This window comes from Leucopleurus acutus (assembly GCF_964270905.1).
Source record: "Leucopleurus acutus genome assembly, chromosome: 14".
Classification (NCBI taxonomy): domain Eukaryota; kingdom Metazoa; phylum Chordata; class Mammalia; order Artiodactyla; family Delphinidae; genus Leucopleurus; species Leucopleurus acutus.
In genome coordinates, this window is record NC_139156.1 from 16,515,521 (window position 1) to 16,539,696 (window position 24,176).

The window sequence follows — 24,176 nt, forward strand, 5'->3', positions numbered from 1 at the left end:
AAGTAGAAACAGTAGGTCAATATACACATATAAAATCATTATACAGTATACCTTAAACTAATACAATGTTATATGTCAATTATATCTCAATAAAACTGGAAAAAAGTAGAGTCTTAACTCCAATCTAGCTTTACCAAAAAAAAAAAAGAAAGAAAAAGAAACAGTAGGTCCAATAGGGCATGCAAATGAAAATTTTTTTAATACTTTTGTGTACAATCTAGATAACAGAAAATGAACTATATTTGAGTGTCTCATCTGTGTGCTGAAGGTCTTTTCAAATCTAAATCCAAATACAAAGTGAAGATCAGGACAGCTGTTTCTCAGAGCTGGTTTTAGATTCTTGGTTCTGCCACTAAATGGCTATGAAACCAGGAGCCATGAAGAAAATATATCATTAAATGTCTGAGGCCTTGATTTCTTCCCGTGTGAAATGGCAACACAGTAAGATCTATTTTCCGAAGGCTTCTTTTGCTCTACCGTTCCCCCATTTGATTCATCCTTTAGTTCTCTGCATTTGTTTTCTTATTTATGAAAGAAGACTTGACCTTTCGGCCTTTTAGGATCAATGAGTTAATGCATCAATTAGTTAAGAACTTTCAAACTTAGAAGTGCTAAGCAGTTCCCTTATTACTTGTAGAGCAAGCAAACTTTGCTGGATATAACCTTAAAATTGCTTGGACTTCTAAAATTGTTCCTTGGTCTTTAAGAAAACAAGATGATCGTTGAATCCAAGAAGTCACTGTGTCTTAGCATTCTGCATGTGATGAACAGCAGGAGGTGTCTGGGAAGGCTGATACGGTACCACATCTCTCTCGGGAATCTTGGCTTCCCGAAATGAGTGTTTCCAACTGTCCATTCCCTAACAAAGAAGAGACTGTGTGGACCATGACCTCACTGAACACACAGCACACTTTAGATGAGAAACTTACCCAATCTCAGTCTGTGGTGTTTGGGACAAAGTCTGAGATAATAAGGCCTTACATTTTCACTGTGTTCCATAGTTATCATCCCACTTGGGCCTCTCAACATCCTGACGCAATAGCCAGAGATGGGATGGTTATTCCCATTGTTAAGATGCAGATGGAGAAACTCAGAGAGCTGTGCTGACTGCCTGCTATCACACAGCGGTGAGGGGCAGAGCTCAGCACAGAGTCTGGGGCCCATCCTCGCTTGTCGGCAGTGGGCCCCAGCACGTTACTCTCCAGATCCTTTCTGCTGACCCTTTTTAATGGCTAGACTCCTCTCCAGTCTCCTCTCCAGTACAGACGTATCCAGTTTAGAAGGTTTAATACCTTGGTCTGGTAAGTGGCATGTACAGGCTATTCCGTGGAATTTCTCTGAATTTGGGATCCGAGCGATGGTGAGTTTTACTTTCTAAAACACAAGAAAGAAGAACATTAAATGACTAAAGACTATCTTTAGGACTGTTGGTTCTCAGTGTCAGTCTGTCCTCATTCACACCCTTTGAAGCTGGTTTTGAGGAAAATCTGGGCTGGAAAAAACCAGGATGACTTATATTGATATATTCATGTGGAAGATGGATTTTTATTCTCTGGCCTCCACTGGCCTGAGCCCTTAGGGCAGATTCCAGAGTACATCAGTCCTGTCCAGATGGGCCCATTTGTACCAAGAAATAAAAAGCCTCTTGAAACAAGAGAATCCAAATAGGACCACCAGACAGGACCAGCCCCTGACAAAATTGGGAGGAGACTGAAGTTCTATGTGTTTCTCCTGCAATCTAGCATCTCCTCCCCTTTCCCATGCACATCTCCTCCCCCTCCTTTTAAAATCTCACATTCTCTCCCCTTCCTGTCCCTACCCACGCTCACCCCAAATTCCCATTTCTGTCAACTTCATTCTCAAGGATGGAAAGTACATCTGCTTGGTTCAGCTGTTGTAAAACATTAGGGGCCTTTGACTGCCCCTCCTTTCGTTCCATATCTTCCCATCTTCCACTATCATTTTTCCTTTCAGGGACCAGCTATTTGAATTTTAAAAAGGACTGGATATTTGTTTTTAACATAAAGAAATAGATCAGGAATGGTAGGGGTGGGCAAGTTGGGGAGTTTTTTGATCTTCAAATAATCATATTGGTGAACACATGTATTTCTCAATAGCATCTAGGAGAAAGGGGGGCAGGCAGAATGAGCCCAAAAGAAATGCTGTCAGTCCCTCTTATGCAAGTGACTCCACAATCTAGAAGGCAGTCTTGATAAACTGCAGTCAGCAACACCCAGGTGGAGTTCCTCCTGGATCTGCTCCCAGGGAAAACCCTTTTCTTGGCTTCAGAGCTGATGCCTAGGTCTCTGGATAAGCGTATTGTTTGGTAACTTTCAGAAGATTATATTGAACACTTGGCCACAGCATGGGTCTTTGGCCGAGGAAATATATTACAGTTACTAGAGCGTTGGGCTGGACTCCTAAAAGCTTCCCTTTGCCACCACACAAACTCCTACCCTAGTCTTCAAAACCCAAGTCAAGCATCCCCTTCTCTGAGACACCTTTCTGGCCTCCCTCAAATAGATTAACTTCATTCTTCCTCTGTGATCCCATGGTCCTCTGTTCGTATCTCAAGGCACATACTGCACCTGTAACTAGCACATAATATACCTGTTTTATCCACTAATCTGTAAGCTCCTTGAGCTCAGGCCGAGGCCATTTTTGTGGCTCTAGGACCTAGCAGAGAATACAGCATACAATAGACGTTCAATAAATGGTGAATGAGTGAAGGAATGAATGAGTCCTTTTGCTCTAACACTAACTACTTATGTATCGTAGACAACTCCCTCATTCTTACTAAGTTTTCCCATTTAGATAGTAGGGGTAGTACAATTTATCTAACCAACAAAGTTATTGTGTGATGCAGAAGAGATAAGACATATTTAATCATAAACTCTCAGAGCTGGAAGAAATTTGAGAGATCTTCCTGTACCGTGGTTTTCAGAAATTCTAAGCCAAGTTACTGTTTCCTCGAGGTGAGGTAACAGGAAGTTCCAACATGAAGAAATAATGATAAACATACACTGCTGTCACTCGCCAAAGCCCAGAACACCGCCCTCTCCCTCCCCTCCCCTCCTGTCCTGGTCTTAGGGGTCCAAGAAGTACAGTTTGAAAACCAACCCTCTCTCACTTTAGAGAGAAGAAACTGAAACTGACTTGTCAGAGAAGGAAGTGACTTTCCCAAGGTCAAGTGGCATGTCAGAAATAAAAATAGACCAGGAAAGGAGTTAACAGTATGGAGACTGTACTAATAGGCAGAAACATGGCGAGCCTTTTAACGACACGCGTACTCGGTCCATAGTCACATGTTCAGTATAATTCTTACAATAAGTCTGCGAGGAAGGTATGTCCATTTCTAAGATGAGGAAATGGAGGCTTAAAAAGCCAAACCTGGGGGCTTCCTTGGTGGCGCAGTGGTTGAGAGTCCGCCTGCCAATGCAGGGCACACGGGTTCGTGCCCCGGTCCGGGAAGATCCCACATGCCGTGGAGCGGCTGGGCCCGTGAGCCATGGCCGCTGAGCCTGTGCGTCCGGAGCCTGTGCTCCGCAACGGGAGAGGCCACAACAGTGAGAGGCCCGCGTACCGCAAAAAAAAAAAAAAAAAAAGCTAAACCTGTTCAGCATTCCCCAGCCGATAGTAGAAGAAGTAATAGTAACCATTCTGAGCACCTAATATGTGCCCGTCACTGTTGTAAGCATGTTATATATTATCTCATTTAATTCTCCAATAACTAGCATTATCATTATCCCTAATTTTACAGAAGAGAAGATTGAGGCACCATTTGGTTAAAGGAGGTTGGATGTAAACACTGAGCCTGCCTGATTCCACTGCAAGCTCTTTTTTGCCATGTCATGCTGCGTCTGAGGTCTTGAACCCAGCCGTTCAGTCTCCTAGCCCAGTGCTCCCTCCAAATACTACTTGACACAAAAGAATTTTAAAAGGGTCCTAAAATAACATTCTTGTTATTTAGAAGTATCTTAGGAAGTGTTATTTACACTTCTTATTCTCTTATTTACATATGGTGGCTGCAGATTGCAGAATCTCATTTGTCTTCAGAGCACAGCACTGTTCAGACACCATCCAAGACCTTGATCTTGTTCCTTCTTGCCCTGACTAGGGCCAATCAGCAGGACTCACCTCCCTCTGGATGGACCGGCTGAGAAACAAGGAAGCCTCCTCCAGGCTCTGGGGCTTCAGGTCATTCACGGCCAAAAGGTGATCTCCGTGAAAAAATAAGCATCCCAGGTGCGGGGGGCCATCCCACTGAGCCACACTGCAATGAGGGTACAGCATCCAACACAAGAGTGAGACGGTGCTTGCTGGGAGTGCGGGGCACAGATGGAGATACAGATGGGGCTCCTCACTCTATCCTACCACTACTATTACTAGTTTCTTTAGCTATATTGCACTATATCTGAAGTAGTCGAACTCTCTTTTTCTGTTTGGAATATTCTTTCCTCTATCATTACTCTGGGAGCCTGAGTCTTCCTCCAAACTCCAACTCCAATGACACTGCCTCTCCAAAGCCCTCCTACGCCATCCTTCCTTTACCTTAATTAATCTCTCCTGCCTCTGGACTTCTACTGCATTGTCTGAGCCCCTCGCTTATTGTATGCTCAGATCAAATGCATTTTATATTTACTTGTTTATGCAGCTGTCTTTTTCAGCGGCTTTGAGACCCCAGAAGTATGGAACCACCTTTAAAAAAATGGTTTTTTATAACCCCATAAACAGAAGATGTTACGTACTGGGTTGGCCAAAAAGTTCGTTCCGGTTTTTCCGTAAGACGATACGGAAAAACCCAGTATTTAAAGTGAGCACACAGTGAATATGTCATATGCAAAAATAGATGAATTATTAGATGAGCAAGCTCAGGTGTAGAGGAGTCCATAGTTTCCGTCAAATATGTTTTGAGCCTTAGATTGTGGGAAGTTTGGAAAAATGGCAGGTTGTGGTTCCTGCCCTCTTATAGAGCTTATAATTGATGTGTGATGTTTACATGAACAAGCTTTCTTCTATTCTAAAAATGTAATCTTCCATCAAAATGAATTACAAGGTCTTTAAAAGAATGTAGAATCAAACAAACAGTGATCATTCTAAGAAAATTCTCTGCCACACAATCTTCTGTGTCTGAGTCCCTGACCAGCAGGTTTTTACCTGATGTCTAGAAGTCTTCGACCCTGGTATGCCATTTTCTTTTAGACCTTAGATTCTTGTTGACCTCACTGACTTCATTCATCAAATACTCACTGCTCGTTGTTTGGCAATGATTTCCTTGGACTATACGTATTCCTGCCCACTTTTCCTCACTTTCAAAAAATCAGAAATTTAGTGCTTCCTGGACTTTTGGGTCCTCCTATACCCACCTATCTCCCAGCTGTCCCTCCTATACAACAGTATCCTTATTTCTGCCTCAATCAAAGACGTTTTGTGACAACAGCAGCACGAGAGTCCGAGTTCTCCAGGCAGTTTTGCCACATACAGTGCTTCAAGATATAATGACTGTCTTCATATCATCCAACCCCATTTATAATCAGTAACCCTCAAATCTCCTACCTACCATATCCGTCCTGCAGCTTCTCTGAGAGCAAGATGGTTTATGATGTCAGGAGGAGAAAGGAACATGTTCAGCTTCTCCACTTGGATTTCATCGGGGATGTTACTACAAGACATTTGTAAAAGTCAGGCGACTCTCTCTGGCTCTGAACTGTACCTTCTGAATGGACTTTGGCTTCCGACATCTGAGACGGTATTATGCCATTAAAGATTGTCCAAAACATTTGGAGAAGAATAAGAATTTAAGTTACTCGTTAATGCCCTCCTCCACCCCCTTGGGATGTGGTAGCGATGGTAGACAATGGAAAAGGAGTAAAAAATGGATGAAGTTCATTATATATCATGTCAGTTTGCACACTTCTCCACAGAAGGAGACATTGAAAAGAGTTAAAGTTGAGAACGATCTCATCAAATGTTCTTGGCATCATTTAAAACCTGAAAGTTCTCCAGCCTAGTCTACAACCAAACCTCATGTGACTTGCATGCCTGTCATTTTAATAGTAAAATCTGGGTGATATACAACCCAGGTCAGGGTGATCCAAGGTTCCAGAACCTGAAAGGACAGAATTTTTTCAAGTATTTGAAAATGCCACTCACAGCCCTGGGGACTGCTCACTGCACTTCCAACTCTGGTATTCACTGTCCTTGGTTACTGTATCAGTGAGAAGGGCAAGCTGGACAGATTCTTGGCTCAGTTGGAGATTAAAATGTGAATTCTGAGTACAAATGGAAGCCTGCCTTGCTCTACGGGCTCATAAAATTTGAGAAATGAGAACTTTACTTGATTAGTATAGACAATTGCACAACACTTAGTGAGGCCGCCCCCTTTTTGTCATTCGTGATCTGTGCTTCCGTATTGGCAGGTGAAAGACAAGAGCCCGTTCCTGAGCCTTGTTCTTGTGGGTGAAGCTCCCCGTTCAGGATATCTGCCAGGGTCTGGGATTCCTCTTTGCCATCAGCAGACTTATGGGACGACTCTTTGGAAACACTAGAGTACAAGAAGTTAACACAAACCCTTTTTCAGCGTTATCTATTTACAGCTTTCCGTGGTGTGTGAATCAGATTTAAGTAGCTAACAGCCATGTGAAAACTAACAAGGTTTTGAAGTATGTCCAACCATCAGAATCCCAGCTACAGTTAGAACCAGATCCAATAAACTTTCCTTCTAAAAATGGACATGGGAGCAAAATAGCCCTTTACATTGGGAGGGTTTGGAGAGACAAAGGGAGCGTGTGAGAGACGTAAATGCAAAATAGAAAAGAACTGCCCCGGGAGACAGAAAATGTCCCCAGGATGTCACTAATGGTTTTCTATGGGTAGAGAAACCATTCTCACGTTTACTTGTTTTGAGATGACTGAATGGCGTGTTGAACTTGGTCTATGGTAATGCTTTTGTATTATTATATCAACTATTTAAATGATCTGGTAGCAATTGTTCTAGAACAGTACATTAGCTAAGATCAAATTTTAAGGTATGGCAGTTTTACTTACCAGGATTTCATGGACATGTAATGACACTCAACTGCCTCGGAGACCTGGTCTGGACTACCAGGTCCAATGGGTTCAACGGGTTCACCAGAATCACTGGCAGCAATAATATTATCGAACTATAGACAAGAGGCAGAGACGTAAGGATGTGAGTCTATCAATAAGCCAGGTACCTTGTCACCCACTACCTGATGGCTCTGGTCCCTGAAACGGTATGCCTACCATTGGATGAACAGTGGTGCTCATTCTGGGGGAATGAACCAGTAAAGCTTCTGGCAGACTCCAAATCTGCTTTCTTATCTAGGATTCCCCACGTTCCTGATACAAGTGTCCTATTGGAGTAAATTGCTGTCCATTTTTCTGTGTCATCACTAGGCACTTAATGACATGAACTCTTTTGCCCAACCGATACTATTATAGAATCACGACACCTGAGTGGGTCAAAGGCTCCGACACAGTGCAGAGCTGACCTCGGGCTACTCTGCTCACAGGCAGTCAAGTTACTTCAAGGGGCTGTAAGGATTCTAGAAAATACTGTCCTCTGGGGATTCTCCACTAGCCTGTTAGAACTAAGTCATTTGGGGTAATGGTTTCTCAAAAACCATAAGGGCTTCCGATTGCCTACCTAACAAATTAACCATGAACCATCACTGGAACACTTCTTTCCAGTCAAGCCAGCCCTCCCACCACGCCCCCACAAATGGTGTTCTTCTAGTGCCCATTTCATGCAGTTTTTTTCCCCTTTTCTCTTTTGTCTAATGAAGCTGTATTCAGGCCTGGCTTGAGGTCCCATAGCCCCCTCTGATCACCTCAGCCACTGCCAACCTCTCCCTTCTCTGAACTTCTACGACACGGTGTTGTACTTAATTTTTGTGGTGGTCTTCCAGCTTAGTTTTATCTGCCTTACTAGACTTTGCATCTCGTAAAGTACCTAGCAAACGCCGGGCATACAGCTAGCGCTCAGTACCACCTGGCTGGTTGGTTGGACTGTCATGAAAGACTAGTCGCTGTCACCATGTCCCAGAGAGCACTGGCATGAAAAGCGGGGTCCTGTGGTCAAACGAGCTTGGGGAATGCTGTGCGTTGTATCCTGCTGGGCTATTTATAATGCACCACTGCATACTAAAAAGGCTCTGAGACTTCTTCAGTGAAGAGGCTTGTGTAACTTACTTTGATTTGGTGTTTCCAGAACTTATTTCACCTCAGACTGCTTCTTATGTATGAACACGTCACCATCTTATAGAAAAACCCAGTTTGGGAAATGCTGCCTCCCTTCCCCCAATTTTGCCTTCCTACTTCCCATTTCCATTCTCTTCTCTCTGCTGTCCACCTTGAATATAGCTGTTGGGTTAATAGTACTAGAAGAGAATTCGGTTTTGCCCCTTCCTAACTGAGAAGCCACCACTGCCCCTTGTCCTGCCTGCAGCATGAAGTCAACTTGGCATTCAAGACCCATTATGGTCTGGCTCTTTTTTCTGGTTGCTGTGGGTTTTTTTCCCCTAATATGCCACTCACGCTGGGTTAGAGCTCAACTGAACTATTCATCATATATGTTGTCAAATGCCATTTTGTGTCTTGAAGCCCTCCCTGACTCCAGTGGAGACAGAAAATCTGTCTTTATTTCTATTGCTTCCAGAGCTCTTTTATTTTTTTAAAAAAGTATTATTTTATTGAAGTGCAGTTGATTTACAATGTTGTGTTAGTTTCTACTGTACAGCAAAGTGATTCAGCTATATATATATATATGTATATATATTGGGTTGGCCAAAAAGTTCATTTGGGTTTTCCATAAGCTGTTATGGAAAAACCCAAATGAACTTTTTGGCCAACCCAATATATATGTATATGTGTGTGCGTGCGTGCGTGCGTGCGTGTGTGTGTGTGTGTGTGTGTGTGTATACACACACACACACACATTCTTTTTCATATTCTCTTCCATTTTGGTATATCACAGGATATTGAATATGGTTCCCTGTGCTATACAGTAGGACCTTGTTGTTTGCTTCCAGAGCTCTTTGACCATGCCCTGGTGGAGCATCGTCAGGTGGTAACTGGTAAGACTGTGAGCACTGAGGGCAGGCGTGATATCAGGTCCTTTCTGGTAGCCACCATGCCTAGCACACAGAAGGCACTCAGTAAGGAATTCCAAATGATCAATAGACTGGTTGGTATATGCCACACAATTTATCACCCAAGGGTATTGTTGTTTCTGCTCATGTTATTATTATCTCTTCCTAGAATGCAGAAAGACTCCCCAGATCAATCCCTCAAGTCCAAATTTTGCCTATCATGTAAGGTCAAATGTCATTCCATGGAACTTCCCCTGGCCTCTGTCTGGAAGTCAGCTTCCCCGCCTACCACCCCTCATGCCCTCTGAGCATTTTACGAGCATCTCTCTTCAGCATGGAGCCCTTTCTGTCTTGTATCATGGTTGGTTCCTATTAAAGTGTCAACACTGTGAGCACATCACCTGTGTCTGATTCTGAAACCAGCCTAATGCCTCAGAAACAGTGCCTGGCAGGGGCTCAGTAAATATTTGTAGAAGGAATAAATGATTAGTAAACAGAAGGGGTTACCTCTATAAGAATACTTCGAGGATTAATATAATGACTCTCTTCTTCTGTATCTTGAGCGGTGTCTGACAACAAGGCATGCGGTAGATGAGCTTCTCTGAGTCCTGAAGACCTTTTTTCCATTAAATGCTGAATAAAGAGATGAAGACAGAGTTAATGCTTTTTCTTTGTCTTTGCAAGAGACAGAATTAAACCACATGTTTTCTGGAAAAAGCATAATAGATTAATTGGGTTGAGAACATCCGAGGATCTTCCAAGGTTACATCTAGAAGCCCACACAACTTGAACTTGCTTCTTGAGTCTGGGTCACCACTGATATAAAAATATAAGCCCATCTTTCAGGTTTTTCTCTATTATTGGGTCCTGTAACTCAGAACAAGTAATTCTCTCCGGTGGGTGGTGTTCTAAGTCACTAAGCTCCGCCACTGAATCCTCCACCCTCATCTTTTTCTAGTTTTCATTCAGTGCCATCTGAGAAGCTAATTAGCCCAGGGTCAAGGCACTGCATCTTTTCTCTTTCCGCTCAGTGTTCCTCTTTTGTGTTCTGCTTATATAATTCTACTGTTTCCATAGCAATGCAATTTTGTAGCATCGATCATGTGACAGTATGAATTGTAGGCTTCAAGGTGATCTAGGTTCAACCAATTACTGCTTCCCTCTCTAATAGATACAGGACAGTACAAAGTAGCTGCTTTGCCTGGCAGGAAAATTGTTATAAGTACAATTCAATTCTTCCAAGTACAATGCCTTAGAGCAAGGGGGGGGGTGGGGTTTGAAAAAACCCTGAATGTTCTCTAGCAAGTCCTTGAAAGAAAGTGATTAAAAAAAAAAAAAGACGTATTTAAGTTGTGTCCGTTTTTCTAGCTCCAAGTTCACGAAGCCAGGTCATGCTAAGTCTGGGATGAGGAAGGGTTCCCATTTTAATTTAGAAACAGCAACAACAACTCCCAACAAGGTAGGTGGTTCTCTTAACTGAAGCTGATTGGAAAATCACTGGATTGGAATACATAGTATGAAAAGGCGAAATGACCAATAATATTATCTCTAGGGAGAAGGGGTACAGGAGTGAAAAGCAATAGGCATTTACTGAAAAGAGTTATCTTTCTCAACCCCATTTCCTACCACCTTTCCTACAAATACCAAATGAAGTGTTTGGCCTGGTGCATTTGATATGCTACAGAAAGCTTTTAAAATAGTTGGAGAGCTTCCAGCTAGATAAAACAGGAGGCTATGCCCTATTAAGATGTGCCTGGTACCCAGGGAAAAGGCAAAGTCAGTGGTTACATCTCTAAGGGACAAAATAGCATCCATGGCAGAAGAAAAAACACCACTCAGCCTGTTCATTAATAATATCCAGAATTGGGAAGATTGCAAATCCAAGAGAGCTGAAAGCACAATTACAAATCATTTTCAAGGGGTAAATGTATTATTTGTTTTTTCCTCCAATGGACTTCATTAGAAATGAAGTCACACACACACACGGAGAAGCAAGACTGATTTGGGTAAATAGAGGAAATAATAAGAACTCTGATTTTTGCCTCAGGAGTACAAATGGTCAAGTGGTGTTCGGGGAATTTTTTTTACAGAAGTAATCTTTGCCCTGTTGGTGAAGGGAAGGAAAAGGCTACCATCCAGGCTTTTGTTTAGCTGGGGGGATCTCCACCCAACATACCCGATGTACCTGGATGCATATCAAAGAGCATCCAAAATGAATGAATACATTTAGATGTAGGCAGGGCAAGCAGTAAGGCTCATGCTGGTAGGGGAAACAGACTAAATATAGGATAGATCATAGGACTAAGAATCATTCTTTGGTGGATTAGGCTTTGAGGAAGATGTCAAATACATTGACTTTTGAAGCATCAGCTGGCTCTCAGGCAGGGCGTCCTAAGAGAGGTAAGTCCGATTACCATGTCTGGAAGACTTTTTCTTGCTGTGGTCGTGCTGACAGCCTCCGATGTGTAGGAAAGACCAAGGAGAGGGATGGGGTCTGAAGAGGGCCTTGTATCACCAAATGAGAGTTTCTCCTGCTTATCAAAAAGGAATATTGGAATCAGGGCATGATTGATCTCTTGTCTAGAATGAAGCAACAGCCTGGTCATGGGGCTCTCTGCTTCCAATCTTTGACCACTAACATTTATACTGCTGGCCAGCATTCTCCCGTTTAGACAAGAGCTGGTCTTGTGTCTCTCCTGTTCCAAAACCCTTGAGGACTCCCAGCCTGGCCTTCAGAGATGCTCTAAGTCTCCCTCAACCTGTCTTTTCAACGCTGTGTCCCTCTGTACCCCACCCCTTCACTCTAATCATTTGAGCACTTGTAGACACACTTTGCTTTCCCTTCTCCTTGGCCTCTGCTTTTGTTGTAAGCATGGAACAATCTAGAAACCATGTCAAAACGATACCTAGAGGCCAAAGTTTCATTTATAAAGGTCTGTCCTAAGAAAGGACTTAGGTAAATTAGCAAAGGTTCTTATAAAGTAAATAAACAACTTAAAATTTCTGGCACTTACATCAAAGAAACCTTATATTGAAAATATAAGATAGGTAAAAAGCATGTTTTTTAGAAACCACCCTGGACTTAGTCATTCCAAAGGTAGCTGTTATGTACCTTGAATAACAACGATGGAAAATACTGTAGTTTCAGCTACTATTAAAAAAGGCCACAGTTAGCTTTCACTCCTCCTACTCCAATAATGAAAATTTGAAGTGTCTGTATTTTAGCTCTCTTGCAAAACATAAAAGATTTTTTTTCTATTGTTAGTCATAAAAATAACAAGGATGTACATTTTCTCACTTATTTATTCCTTGTATTAATGCCAGTTGCTAAGGAGGGGGAAAAAATAGCTCACGTTGTTTCCTTGTGAAAGAGGGCTTTGTTCAGGTGTCCCGCTATTTTATTAGTGAAATAGTTACCCCTGTATTCTGGCGTGCTGCTTTTATATTCCGGCAGAGGGATGACAAGAAAGAGACCCAGTCTTTAATCTTCTCCCTGTTGATAGGAATAAACTTTCAGCCGGCATGTGGCAACAACGGCGCCTGCGCTCATTTTGAACCGGAGGAGGATTCTTTTATTAAGATTGGACAGGCAATGGGGTAGGTACCAGGGAAATAAGGATCTTTTTCTTTCTTTCTTTTTTTTTTTGCTGTACGCGGACCTCTCACTGTTGTGGCCTCTCCCGTTGCGGAGCACAGGCTCCGGACGCGCAGGCTCAGCGGCCACGGCTCACGGGCCCAGCCGCTCCGCGGCATGTGGGATCCTCCCGGACCGGGGCACGAACCCGTGTCCCCTGCATCGGCAGGCGGACTCCCAACCACCGCGCCACCAGGGAAGCCCCAGGATCTTTTTCTTGAGTGGCTTAAATGCCCCCCCTCCTTGGATCCTTACCACCTCCATGCTAACACACCAGAATTAACCCTCATGCCACCCTTGTGAGCAAAGCTCAGAGACATGGGAAGAAAAGTGGAAAGTAACAGTATAATCACAGGGTTTGGAGCTTTTGACTTTGAAACGGATTTCTTTTGTGTTCTTAAGTGGCCCCTTAACCTGTCAGCGCCATTTGGTGTAGCTATTTAGGTGCGCCTCCCTTTAGGGAGTGCATGTATTTAAGGGTGTATTTGAGCAAATGCATATAAATCACATCTTCTTTCTATTGACTCCCAAGACAACTGTAAGGAAAGGTTTTCACCTGGGGATTGATCTGCAGCAGATCAAGTCTCTTCATACGGATGCTTGGGCTTGGGCATGTGCCGCCTCCTCTGTACAGCTGCCTTCTCCAACTTTAGCCTCTCTGTCAAGCAGATAATCGCCCGCAAAGAATCCATTTGCCACCTTCGCTAGCGCCGGGAGCCCCTCTTAAAAACTGAAGACTCCTTCGGGGACGAGCATAGCCACTCCCTAATATATGTACCTTGGGTAGATGCTAGCGTATTGGTTTCTTGTACCTAAAATGTATCTGCGGTGATGGTGACAGTTATGGGTTGAATTGTGTCCCCCGCCTCAATTCACATGTTGAAAGCCCAATCCTCAGTACCTCAGAATGTGACCTTATTTGGAAGTCAGGTCAGGTTGTTGCAGACGTAATTAGTTTAGATGAGGTCAGACTGGAGAAGGGCGTCCCAATCCAATGTGACTAGTGTCTTTATAAAAAGGAGAAATTTGGACGTAGAGACGTGCACATAGGGAGACTGCCATGTAAAGGCTGGAGGTTTGCTGCCACAAGCCAAGGAACTACCAGAAGTTGGGAGAGAGGCCTGGAACAGATCTTCTCTAGAACCTTCAGAGGAACCATGGCCTACGACACCTTGATTTCAGACTCCTAGTCTCCAGGACAGTGAGACAGCAAATTTCTGTTGTTCTAAGCCACCCAGTTTGTGGCACATTGCTATGACAGCCCTAGGAAATGAATACTGTGATTTGTCAAGGTATTTTAACACATAATAAAGACTGCCAAGATGGTGTTTAAGGTTGTGGCCATGGGTTTCTAGTCAAGGCATGTTTATTGTGTACTGGTTTAAAATGTTTTTGTTTATTTGTTTGTTTTTTATTTTGCATACAGGAGACACCCCATGTTATCTTACTACTTACCTGTCATAGCCAATGAGGAAGTATTCCCTGTTAGTGGCCCTGATCGACATCACTTCGTCATGATGGCAGTTAAACATCTTCTGTACGGATTGCATTTTTTCATGGTTACTGATGCCGACTTCTATACTGGAACTTCTGTTAGATATAGATATAAAGTATTAAACAGATGCAAATACAAAATTAGGAAGAAATTGACTAATGGTTTTTATTAAGTTTCAAATTGAATAAAACTTTAGATCTGTTTGATCAATACTTTGAAAATTGTCCAATAGTTTTAGAAAATAAGTTTAGATCTGGTTTATCACTGATTGAAAATACTTTGTTCAGCCTAAAACTTAATTCCGAATTCCTATTTCAGTTGGACTCTTAGTTCCACAAATTAAAGTTTTCTAATCTTTTTTCTATTTTGCAGGCAACACGTTAGTATTTGTTATTATAAACATTTTCTTGATTGGATACGCACTGATCAAGTTCAATAGAACCTCGGTGATGATGGTCTTTGTAATAGGAAAGACTAAAGCCCTTTTCCCCACTCTTTGACAGGATGAAAAGCCGCTTTTTCCAAGAGGTCTGAAAAATGAAAACATTTTGCATCTCAGTTAAATCTCAAAGGAAGAGAAAGGATTTTAAAAATGCTCATGAGGCTGGTGGGAGGCCTTTTAAATCTTTGTGAATACTTACTGCAGAGAAGAAAAGCTGAGGAGGTGGTGATTTAATAAAGTAATCTTGTTTGCAGACTTCATTTTCATAATATAATGTAAATTGTTTGCCTAATAAAAGAAAGTGAACAGGACTCAGTCTGTTCCCTATACATTTCTGAGAAGAACTGCTTCAATTGGAGAACACTGTTTACTGCTGGAAAGGTCTTCACATTATTCAGTTATGGAAAAACACATCTATAATAGGCCAGGAGAACAAAAAACCCAGGACCAAGTGTGTGATTCTTATTCATCCACTGTCGGGACCTTTGTTCAGATGACATTTAGAAGCTCTTTAATGCAGCTCACACCTGTCTGGCTCTCCGGATGCCGGTGGCTCTCTAGATGTGAGCAAAGATTTGTCTCCCTTCCTGTTGAATCACCAGCCGCAGCAGCAAGATAATTCTGCCTTGACCTTTGACTTACCAAACAAAAGCAAAACCACCTGCTATTGAAAATAAGGTGGCAGAGTGGTTAAATAGGAGCTTTCCAAAATGTTAATTGCTTCTCTGTGAGGATGGACATGTATAGGCAGTTTTGATTTTTTCTATATTTTTGAAAAGGTCTGCAAGAAGTATGTACTACTTTCCTTATCTAGAAAAAATTAATGTTGCTAAAATCAAATTTATTTTAAAAAGAAGACCTTGGTTTTGCTTTGACATCCAGGCTATAGTTCTAGTTCATCCATGGTTTGGTAAAAGACAGCCTTTACTAAAGAATTAGCACTTCTTTATTAAGTGAAAACAGAATGAAGATTAGGTACTACAGCTGATGGAGACATTAGGCTCGTATCCAGTAATTCTCAGCCAGCCGTCCTCACCTTCCCTGCCTTTCCTCCTTCTGCAGCAGCTCTGCCTGCTGCCCCCGTTCTTCCCACCAAGGAAGAAAAAAGGAAAGAGAAAAACAGAAGGAAACAAAAGCAAAAAGCTTTAGCTCCTTTATTTAATGGTTGTGTGGCTTTGGACAAATTCACAGATTTATTTACTGAACAAATACTTACAGAACACCTTGACTCACTAAATTTCAGTTTCCTCATTTGTAAAATGGAGGTGAAAAATAAAGGAAAGCCAAGAGCATCGTAGCCACTGCAGCCCCTGACCGACAGTGCACCCTGAGAGGAATTCAGGATGAAAAGCAGGATGCGGCACTCTGTGATCGAGAAAAACAGTCCCCATAGATAGTCAGAGGTATTTCAGGAAGAATTTTAATGAATCCAAATCCTTGCAGCTTCCCGTACACAGATGAGCACTAAAATCATTAACTTGAGGTATCTGTTCTTTGTGACTAACAGCAACCTTTTACTGAGATGTATTCTTTTTTTTTTTTTTTTTTTTGCGGTATGCGGGCCTCTCACTGTTGTGGCCTCTCCCGTTGCGGAGCACAGGCTCCGGACGCACAGGCCCAGCGGCCATGGCTCACGGGCCCAGCCGCTCCGCGGCATGTGGGATCTTCCCGGACCCGGGCACGAACCCGTGTCCCCTGCATCGGCAGGCGGACTCTCAACCACTGCGCCACCAGGGAAGCCCTACTGAGATGTATTCTTGACTGAATGTATTTTCTAGCCAAAAGTCATACATAAGCTGGTTTCCCCCTACCTCTTCAGAGCGGTTCCCTAGAGCTACCGAGAGGCTGTCTCCCCAGTAGGAGACAGAGTGGAGTAAGAGAACAGAGTGAGTAAGAGAGGAAGAGTGGTATAAGATGAGGCTGCAGATGAATCCTGCAGCACCTGGTAGACACTAGACCATGGTACAGTTTGCATTTATTTTAAAAGCAATGGACAACACCATCCATGGATTAGCCTTGACCAAAAAACACTGAAACAACCTCATCAACCCTCTAGATCCAATTTGTAGGAAATACAGAAAACAGAGAAACATGCTAAACACCATACCAGGGATGTGATCAGCAAAATTCAGTCTCTAGGGGAACTTCTAGGACAAAATCTCAGTATTTTCACCCTTGGATAGATCATTTTTGGCCCTGAACATCTCCACCTCGATTTCCCATAAACTTCTTTCTCTCATCCTTTTCTCGCGGGTGCCCTAGATCACTTGGTGGCATCTATCCAGCCTCCCCTCCTAGAACACTTAGAGTCCTCTTAAAGTTTCACCCTTCCATCACCCTTCTGTCCAGTCAGTCATCAGTCATGTCCATTTTACTTCCTGGATCCACCCCTATCTCTCTGTTCTATCACCACTGCCTTCAAGACCTTCATACATTTCAATACATTAAAGTCACATGAATTCAAGGCCTGCATATGTTTTTCACTATACTGCTTTGGTAACTGTCTAGATTGACCCTCTAATTCTATTCTTGGCATCTTCAAAACCATCCTCGACATAGCCCTGAGAGTAAATGCCAAATCTGGCCAATTTTGTACTTTGGGCAAAGATGAAATAACAGGAACTGGATTTACTCTCCTGTCTGAAACACACAAAAAATACAGAATATATAAATTAGTTGTGTTCATGACACTGGTCATAGGCAATAAAAGTCATGGATCCCTAAGAGATAGGAAACAAACTTGGTGAGCCCTACAATTTCCTTGGCGGAGTTTCCAGTCCACAGCACAGGAAAGGGGAACTGAGGTGGGCCCAGGTGGACCCCTGAGCGGAGGAAACAGAGCTGAAAGTTCAGGGAGATCAAGGCAGCTAGAGCTCATAGGACAGAGGGAAGAGCCGCACAGAGGGAGAATCCCAGAGACAGTCACAGGGTCGCCCTCAAGTATTCAAGAATACTGATCAGTATACGTGTGTGGGGAAACTACCCAAGGCCAGAGAATGAACCATCAGAAAAAATTAGAGGGAAGAGTGCCCAGTGCTCACTGGGCCAGAAAAAGTGCCAGTTCCGTCCAGCCAAACTGGCAAAAATGATCATTGATGGAGGACTGGGTAGAGTACTAGGAAGGTCTTGCCTCAGTAGTGGGCAATAATTAGCTCTGGGCTGAGGACTGCTCCAGACCTAACAAATCATAAGAGCAAGTCTTAAAAGGATCAAATTGTTTCCAAGGAAGTTAACTGCATCCCAGAAAAAAGCTCAAGATTCGTAGAAATACAAAAATATCCAGCACCCAACAAGGTAAAATTTGCAAGGTCTGGCAACCAATCAAAAGTTACCTGGCATGCAAAGAGACAGGAAAGCAGGACCCATAATGTGGATAACCATCAATCCTTCAAAACTGGCCTAGAACTGACACAGATGTTAGAATTAACAGAGAAGTTCATTAAAACAGTTATTATCAACTGTATTTTATACATTCAAGAAGTTAGATATAGAAGATATAAGAAAGATCCAAAGTGAACTTCTAGAGATGAAAACCACAATGTCTCAGAAAAACAACAACACTGGATGGGATTAATGGGACTAAAACAAATGGAGAGTGAAAAAAGAACCCCAAACACAAAAGAGCACTGGTGCATCGTGGGACAATTTCAAGTTTCAGGTCACTGGATTCCCTGAAGTGGGGGAGGGAGACAGAAACAAATATTTGACGAAATAATGCTGAAAATTTTACAAATTTAAAGAACACTATCTCAGAAATCTCAGCAGGTCAGGAACCCCAAACACAAAATATAGGAAGAAAACTCTAACAAGGAACATCATAGCCAAATTGCTCAAAATCAGTGATAAAGAAAAACCTTAAAAACTGTCAGAGGGAAAAAAGAGATAATGCATACAGTGGAATGGAATCAGATAGTTTGGTTTTTAAGTTAGTTCATCCTAAACTTCTGACCAATCAACTACAGTGAGGCATGTCAGCATGAAGCGGGAACATCTGAATAATACCCCTTGACCTATCCTCATAATAAGCCCTGATAACAATTTTGGCAGTGTCTCCAAGTGAGAATTTCATATAAAATTAAGGAAATATTCTCCAGTCTTTTCTGGGCTATAGTTTGCTGTTAGTACCATCTCCCAGCAACAAACGGAACATTTGGTCCATGAAAATCAAAAAATGCCGAATTTCTAGATAAGTGAGCTCTTACAAAATAATCAGCTGAATCTAATAGCCTCCGCTACGTTCTCCACACCAAGAATAATTATCCTTACTAAAACCATCTTCTGTATCCTGGTTAGTGTGATGGGAATTGATCATTATTTTCAATAGAGTTTTTTCCTTCCGAGAATATGTCCCTTGGGTACCTGAACTCTTCCGAGGTTTGGGTTCCATCATGGCTGCCTGTTCTCACCTGTCAAAAAGAAGGGTTAAGCGTTAGTCCCCAAACAATGGTATAGGCTTAGCCACTCAATCACCAGGCGTCAGGATGGTGCTCCCAACGTTGGTCAGATGGCTTATCGTCTCCCCTCTCCCCATTCTGCCCTTGAGGTTGATAGTAGCCATGGTAATGAGGACCCACCCAAGCAGCCTGTGTTCACCAAGCGCCCGTTCTGTGGAGGTGTTGCTAGGATGACCAAAGGAGCATCTTCCCTGGACTTCCTCTGCTCCTGCTTCATAAGTGGCTCTGACAAGACAGCCCCTGGGGATAGCAACACCACCAAGGAACAGAGACGAGAACAGGGCAGAGGGCAGCATGCTATGGACGAACTGCAGCTGAGAAAGCATTTCTGGCCAAAAAGAAGCCCAAGATAAGCCCTCCTCCATGCCAGGAACTCATTTTCTCCAGAGGGAAACCTTAGAGCAAGGACCAGGGCATACCCCTATCCGTAAACTGCCTCCACTGCCTGTGTGCCCCGTTCCCAGGGCTGCCCAGCACTGGGGGCTGAGGCTGACACGGTCAAACTGACTCTAGAGGTCAAGTCCTTTCCTGCACAGATCTGCTGGCAATCCCATGATTGACACGGGGCCCTGCGAGGAGAGGAATCCCATAGGGTAAGAGACCACGGGGCAGGTGAGATCTCTGAAACGGGAATGTATTGGTGACCAAGTTTTACCTTGAATCAGACTCTCAAAATAGGAGGAAACGCTGAACAGGGCTGTGCTAGGGCAGTCCCAGGGCAGTCCCAGGAAGTGGGAAGAGGCAAAGGGCTCTTTACCATGCAGTTGGCATGATGTCATTCCTCCTCTCCTGAGGTCTCCCTTTCTCCAGCATAAACCCACTCATTCCTCCCAGAGCATAAATGACTCAAAGGAAATTCCTGAAATATATATGTATATTGCATATAGTATACAATATACATATACTATACTATAGTGTGTGTGTGCATATGTGTATATATATATATATACATGCGCATATAGTATACTATATACATGTATACATATACTATTTGTGTACATATATATAGTAAACAGAGATGAAAGTCTTAAGGTTAAGACTGCAAGATCTCAAAGCATACTTTTGGTGATCTGTGAAAGGCACATGGGAACCCTCTGAAGACAAGTGGGGTTTTCCTGGACCTAGAACTCACACATTCCCTAACTAAAAAATGGTTTTCTCTGTTGAGGTATCTCTGTATAATAACGATAGTCATTATTTGAACAAATAACAAACAGATAACAAGTGAAGTAACAAACAGGTCCCTGGGGGATCTTAAGGCATATGTTGGATCGCTGGTGCCCTCAGCCCTCCCCTGGCGTAAGGGCCACGCTTAGCTCTGTGCAATGGGCACCAGGCCACTGAGACCAAAGCCTTCTGTTCCCTGGAAGAGCATTTCTGTACAAGGAAAAGGAATAGAACCCACCTAAAAATTTGCCAACCATGGACATTAAAAAAAATTTACCCCTGAGGTTTTGCTTTAGATCCCTGCGGTTCTTTCCAGTTGTAGGGATTTCACTGCCTAAAGCAGAATTGGGGGCCAGCGGTTCTCAGCCCATCGCCTTTCCCCTCATCCCTGCATGTGGGACTTGACCACCTTTCCCACAGGGCATTTAGCCTAGTGAGCGATGGAGTTCAAAGGTGAGATTGCAGGACTGTTGCAGGAGAGACTAGCTGAGGGGAACTTTTTTTTTTTTAATATTTGAATTTTATTTTATTTATTTTTTATACAGCAGGTCCTTATTAGTCATCCATTTTATACATATCAGTGGATACACGTCAATCCCAATCGCCCAATTCATCCCACCACCACCCCCACCGCTTTGAGGGGAACATATTTTAAAGCAGTGTTTTTACTGCAAGCTCTCTTTGTTTAAAAGCCCCAAATCATTCTTTTTCTTGATAGAATAATTCTTTGTTAAGCCTTTACAGTTTGTAAAATGTGTTTGCTCACATGACTGCTTTGGTGTCGCAGAACTGTCCTGGGAGACAGCTCGTTTTACGCACGGAAAACTGCGTTTGCGAGAGGACGAGCGAGGTTACTTGTGCAGAGCCCCACGCCGCTCCACGCTCCCACCCACATCCATGCTCCCTGCACACCGTGGGCGGCAAGGAGAGCTCTGGAGGACGTTTCTGGCCTTCCAATGTCTGTGAAGGGCCCCAAAGTCTCGTGTAGGGACCACTCTTCCTGCTTTTTTTTAATGGTGGTATTTTTTTACCCACTGTAAAATGAGACGGCAGTTTTAGAGTATTAACTCTGGAATCCAGATTCATCTCCATCAGTTATGACATGTGATCTTGGGTACCTTATAGCACCTCTCTACACCTGTGTTCCTTCATCTATAAAATGGAAGCGGTAATATCACCACCCTCATAGGATTGCTGTCAGCATCACTTGAAATAATATGGCGAAGAGCATTTTATAGGTACTTGACAAGTGTGACTTGTTGGGTCATGCTCAGTTCGGATAGTCTATGATTCTATGATTGTTTCATAATGACTAGCATGTATTGAGTACTTCATACATTCCAAGCACTTCTAAACAAAATCTGTGTCATAGATTTCATATATATATATGTATATAAAGGATTTCACATATATGTATACATATTCTGGATTTCACATAATATATATTGCCTATGATCTATATCAATTTCAAATTATTTTTATGAAATTCAATATATGTATACATATATATGAAATCTACTATATTCATACATATGAAATCTATTCTATAAATTTTGCTGATATAATGTAAGCAAAGTTTTAATATTATATATTACATATATGAAATCTAGTGAGACTCAACATAGCAATGAGATATAACAATACTATAACATTTACATTATTCTTACAGTGATACAGTACCCATTTTACAGATAAGAAACTGTTACCAGAAAGATTAAGTAATTTGCCTTTGATCACATAACTAAAAAGAAGCAGAGCCAGCGTCCTAACTTGAGAGCTGGTGTCTGAACTACTTTGCTCCTCCTTTCACCTGAGAAAAAAGAATTAAATCTGTTCAGAGTTTGGCTTTCATTTCTTGTCATTGCCCCCAAATAAAACAGCCTTTCAGATTTAACTCTTTGATCTTGTTCAGGAGACAGCATCCAGTCTTATTGCCTAATCTGTTCATTGTAATGAAATCTGATAAGTGTAATACCAAGAGGTCCTATTTCCCTCTGTGCAGCCCAAGAAGGTTAAGAAGAGAGAGCCCGTAACAGTGATTTTGTTCAGTTAAGCTTCCAGATCAGCACAGTCTTGAGAACCCCAACCAGTCACGTCAAGCAGTACTTACTGGAAGCCAGGTGGTCACTGGTTCGGTTCTCAGCGAAGTGTCCTGTCCTTGTGTCTCCTGAACTCACCGCGGCTCGCTCTGAGCTCTGACGATTAAGTACAAGCTTTTTCTGAAATGTGAGTCAATGGGAAATTCCCAAACTTCTATCTTCGGGAAGATTTTACTCTTAATCCAAGCTCAAGGAAGCTGGTGACCCAAGGGAAGTCCTGGGCTTTCATTCTTCTTGTGGTTTGGCACAGAGCTGCCCCAGGCATTCCAGGTGTCTAATAACAAAATAAAAGCAAACAAATAAAAAATTCCTGCCAGACTCTGGACCATGAACACAATGACTCTTATTGAAAACAGTGCTAGCCCAGTCTTGACCTCCTGCAAGGACTGCCATTGAAACAATTCCTTTGCTTCCCACCCATCCATATCCTCCCAGTGTCCTCCTGGGGAAGTTAGGAAGGGTTTCTTTGTGCCAGACGAGGAAATAAAACCCGACTTCTCTAACACATTTGCACACGCCAAGGGTCTCTGGAAGACCTGCTTATTTCTCCACGATGGAGTGGTCAACAGGGTAGCACTGGGCAGGCTCTCTTGAGCATCCTGCACAGCCACCACCAACTCTTAGAAATAAGCAGACTGCCATGAATGGTCGTCCTCAGTGATATCTAACCACCGAAGGGCCTTAGGTATATTTTCCTTTCTATTAAATTGTTTTTGGAGAAAGAGGAAGTGGCAAATGAATTAAACTTCTTACAGCACCTTTAGAAGTGAAAGAACATAACTTTAATATTTGTTTTCACTCGTGTGACTGGACTTGAATCAGCTCTGCCAGGTATTCACCGAGTGGTTTTAGCTAGTTATTTCAATCTTCTGAGTCTGCTTCCTCATCTGAAAAATGGGGTGGAACACTGACCTCACAGGATCTGTTTAAAGATTAAGTAAGATTTCACCATAAAAAGCCTATGGTAAGCACTCAACAAAGGTTATTTCTCTGCTTCTCCCTTTGGCCCCTTATGGAAGGTACAAGTACTATTGGTTCTTTTATTCAGCAAACTTAGATGGACTTCAGGTATGCAGAAACGATTATTTTATCGTTCACTTCCTGCACAGGATGGATTTTGCTTGATTTAGGAGAAATAATTTCTTGGGATGTATTTCTTTGGATGTTTCTTTAAGGCCAGCTTTTGACTACTCTGGAAATAGTTTTTGGTATCTTTACATTTGGTCTTTAAGCAGATAGTACAAGTTATTGCTCTAAGGAGTTCGTGAAAAGCTTGTGCTGATCTCCACCTACTCAGAACTATAAAGCTACAGACAGCCCAATGGAATAATCCAGGGACCCAACCAAAAAAGGGAAGAGAGAAAATTTCTTTAAGGCTGTATTCCTTTGAAAAGGCTATCGATAAACCAGTTAGACAGACAGAGGGACTTCCCATCCATCCATCCATCCATCCATCCATCCAACCAGCCATCTACCCACCCAGTCCACCTTGTTCTAGGCTTTTTTGGTCATATTTTCCTACTAGTGTTACAAAGCTCCTTGAAGAAGAAGCTTAATATATCTTACAAGTGCTTATGAGAGTTATTTGTACTGTAGATGCCACGTAGAAAATAAAAAATTGGCAAGCAGACACCAAATACGAAGCTTGTAAAAAGTAAACAGACCTATGAAATGCAAGTATAGTTTCCTTTACCATCTCCAGTGACCTGTAACCCATGTATCAGTGAAATGCCTATTGCAAAGAGCAATCATCTGTTCATTTGAAATATCAA

General features: G+C 42.5%; 1 protein-coding gene and 1 long non-coding RNA gene across 2 annotated transcripts in view; one reads left to right on the plus strand and one right to left on the minus strand.

Annotated features, from left to right (window-relative positions):
* LOC309971397 overlaps positions 1 to 24,176 on the plus strand; it is a 1,020,865-nt gene that overhangs the window by 148,523 nt on the left and 848,166 nt on the right. The gene's annotated exons all lie outside the window — the stretch shown is intronic.
* PLEKHS1 (pleckstrin homology domain containing S1) lies at positions 1,195 to 22,518 on the minus strand (the record flags this gene model as incomplete). Its single annotated transcript, XM_082854070.1, has 13 exons — positions 22,416 to 22,518; positions 19,044 to 19,090; positions 14,884 to 14,972; positions 14,666 to 14,772; positions 14,203 to 14,337; positions 12,531 to 12,606; positions 11,528 to 11,644; positions 9,621 to 9,746; positions 7,048 to 7,163; positions 6,338 to 6,544; positions 5,561 to 5,662; positions 4,138 to 4,273; positions 1,195 to 1,374 (listed from the first exon to the last, which is right to left on the minus strand). The coding sequence occupies exons 2-13, from the start codon at positions 19,072 to 19,074 to the stop codon at positions 1,195 to 1,197; spliced, it is 1,422 nt and encodes a 473-aa protein (XP_082710196.1). The 5' UTR covers positions 19,075 to 19,090; positions 22,416 to 22,518.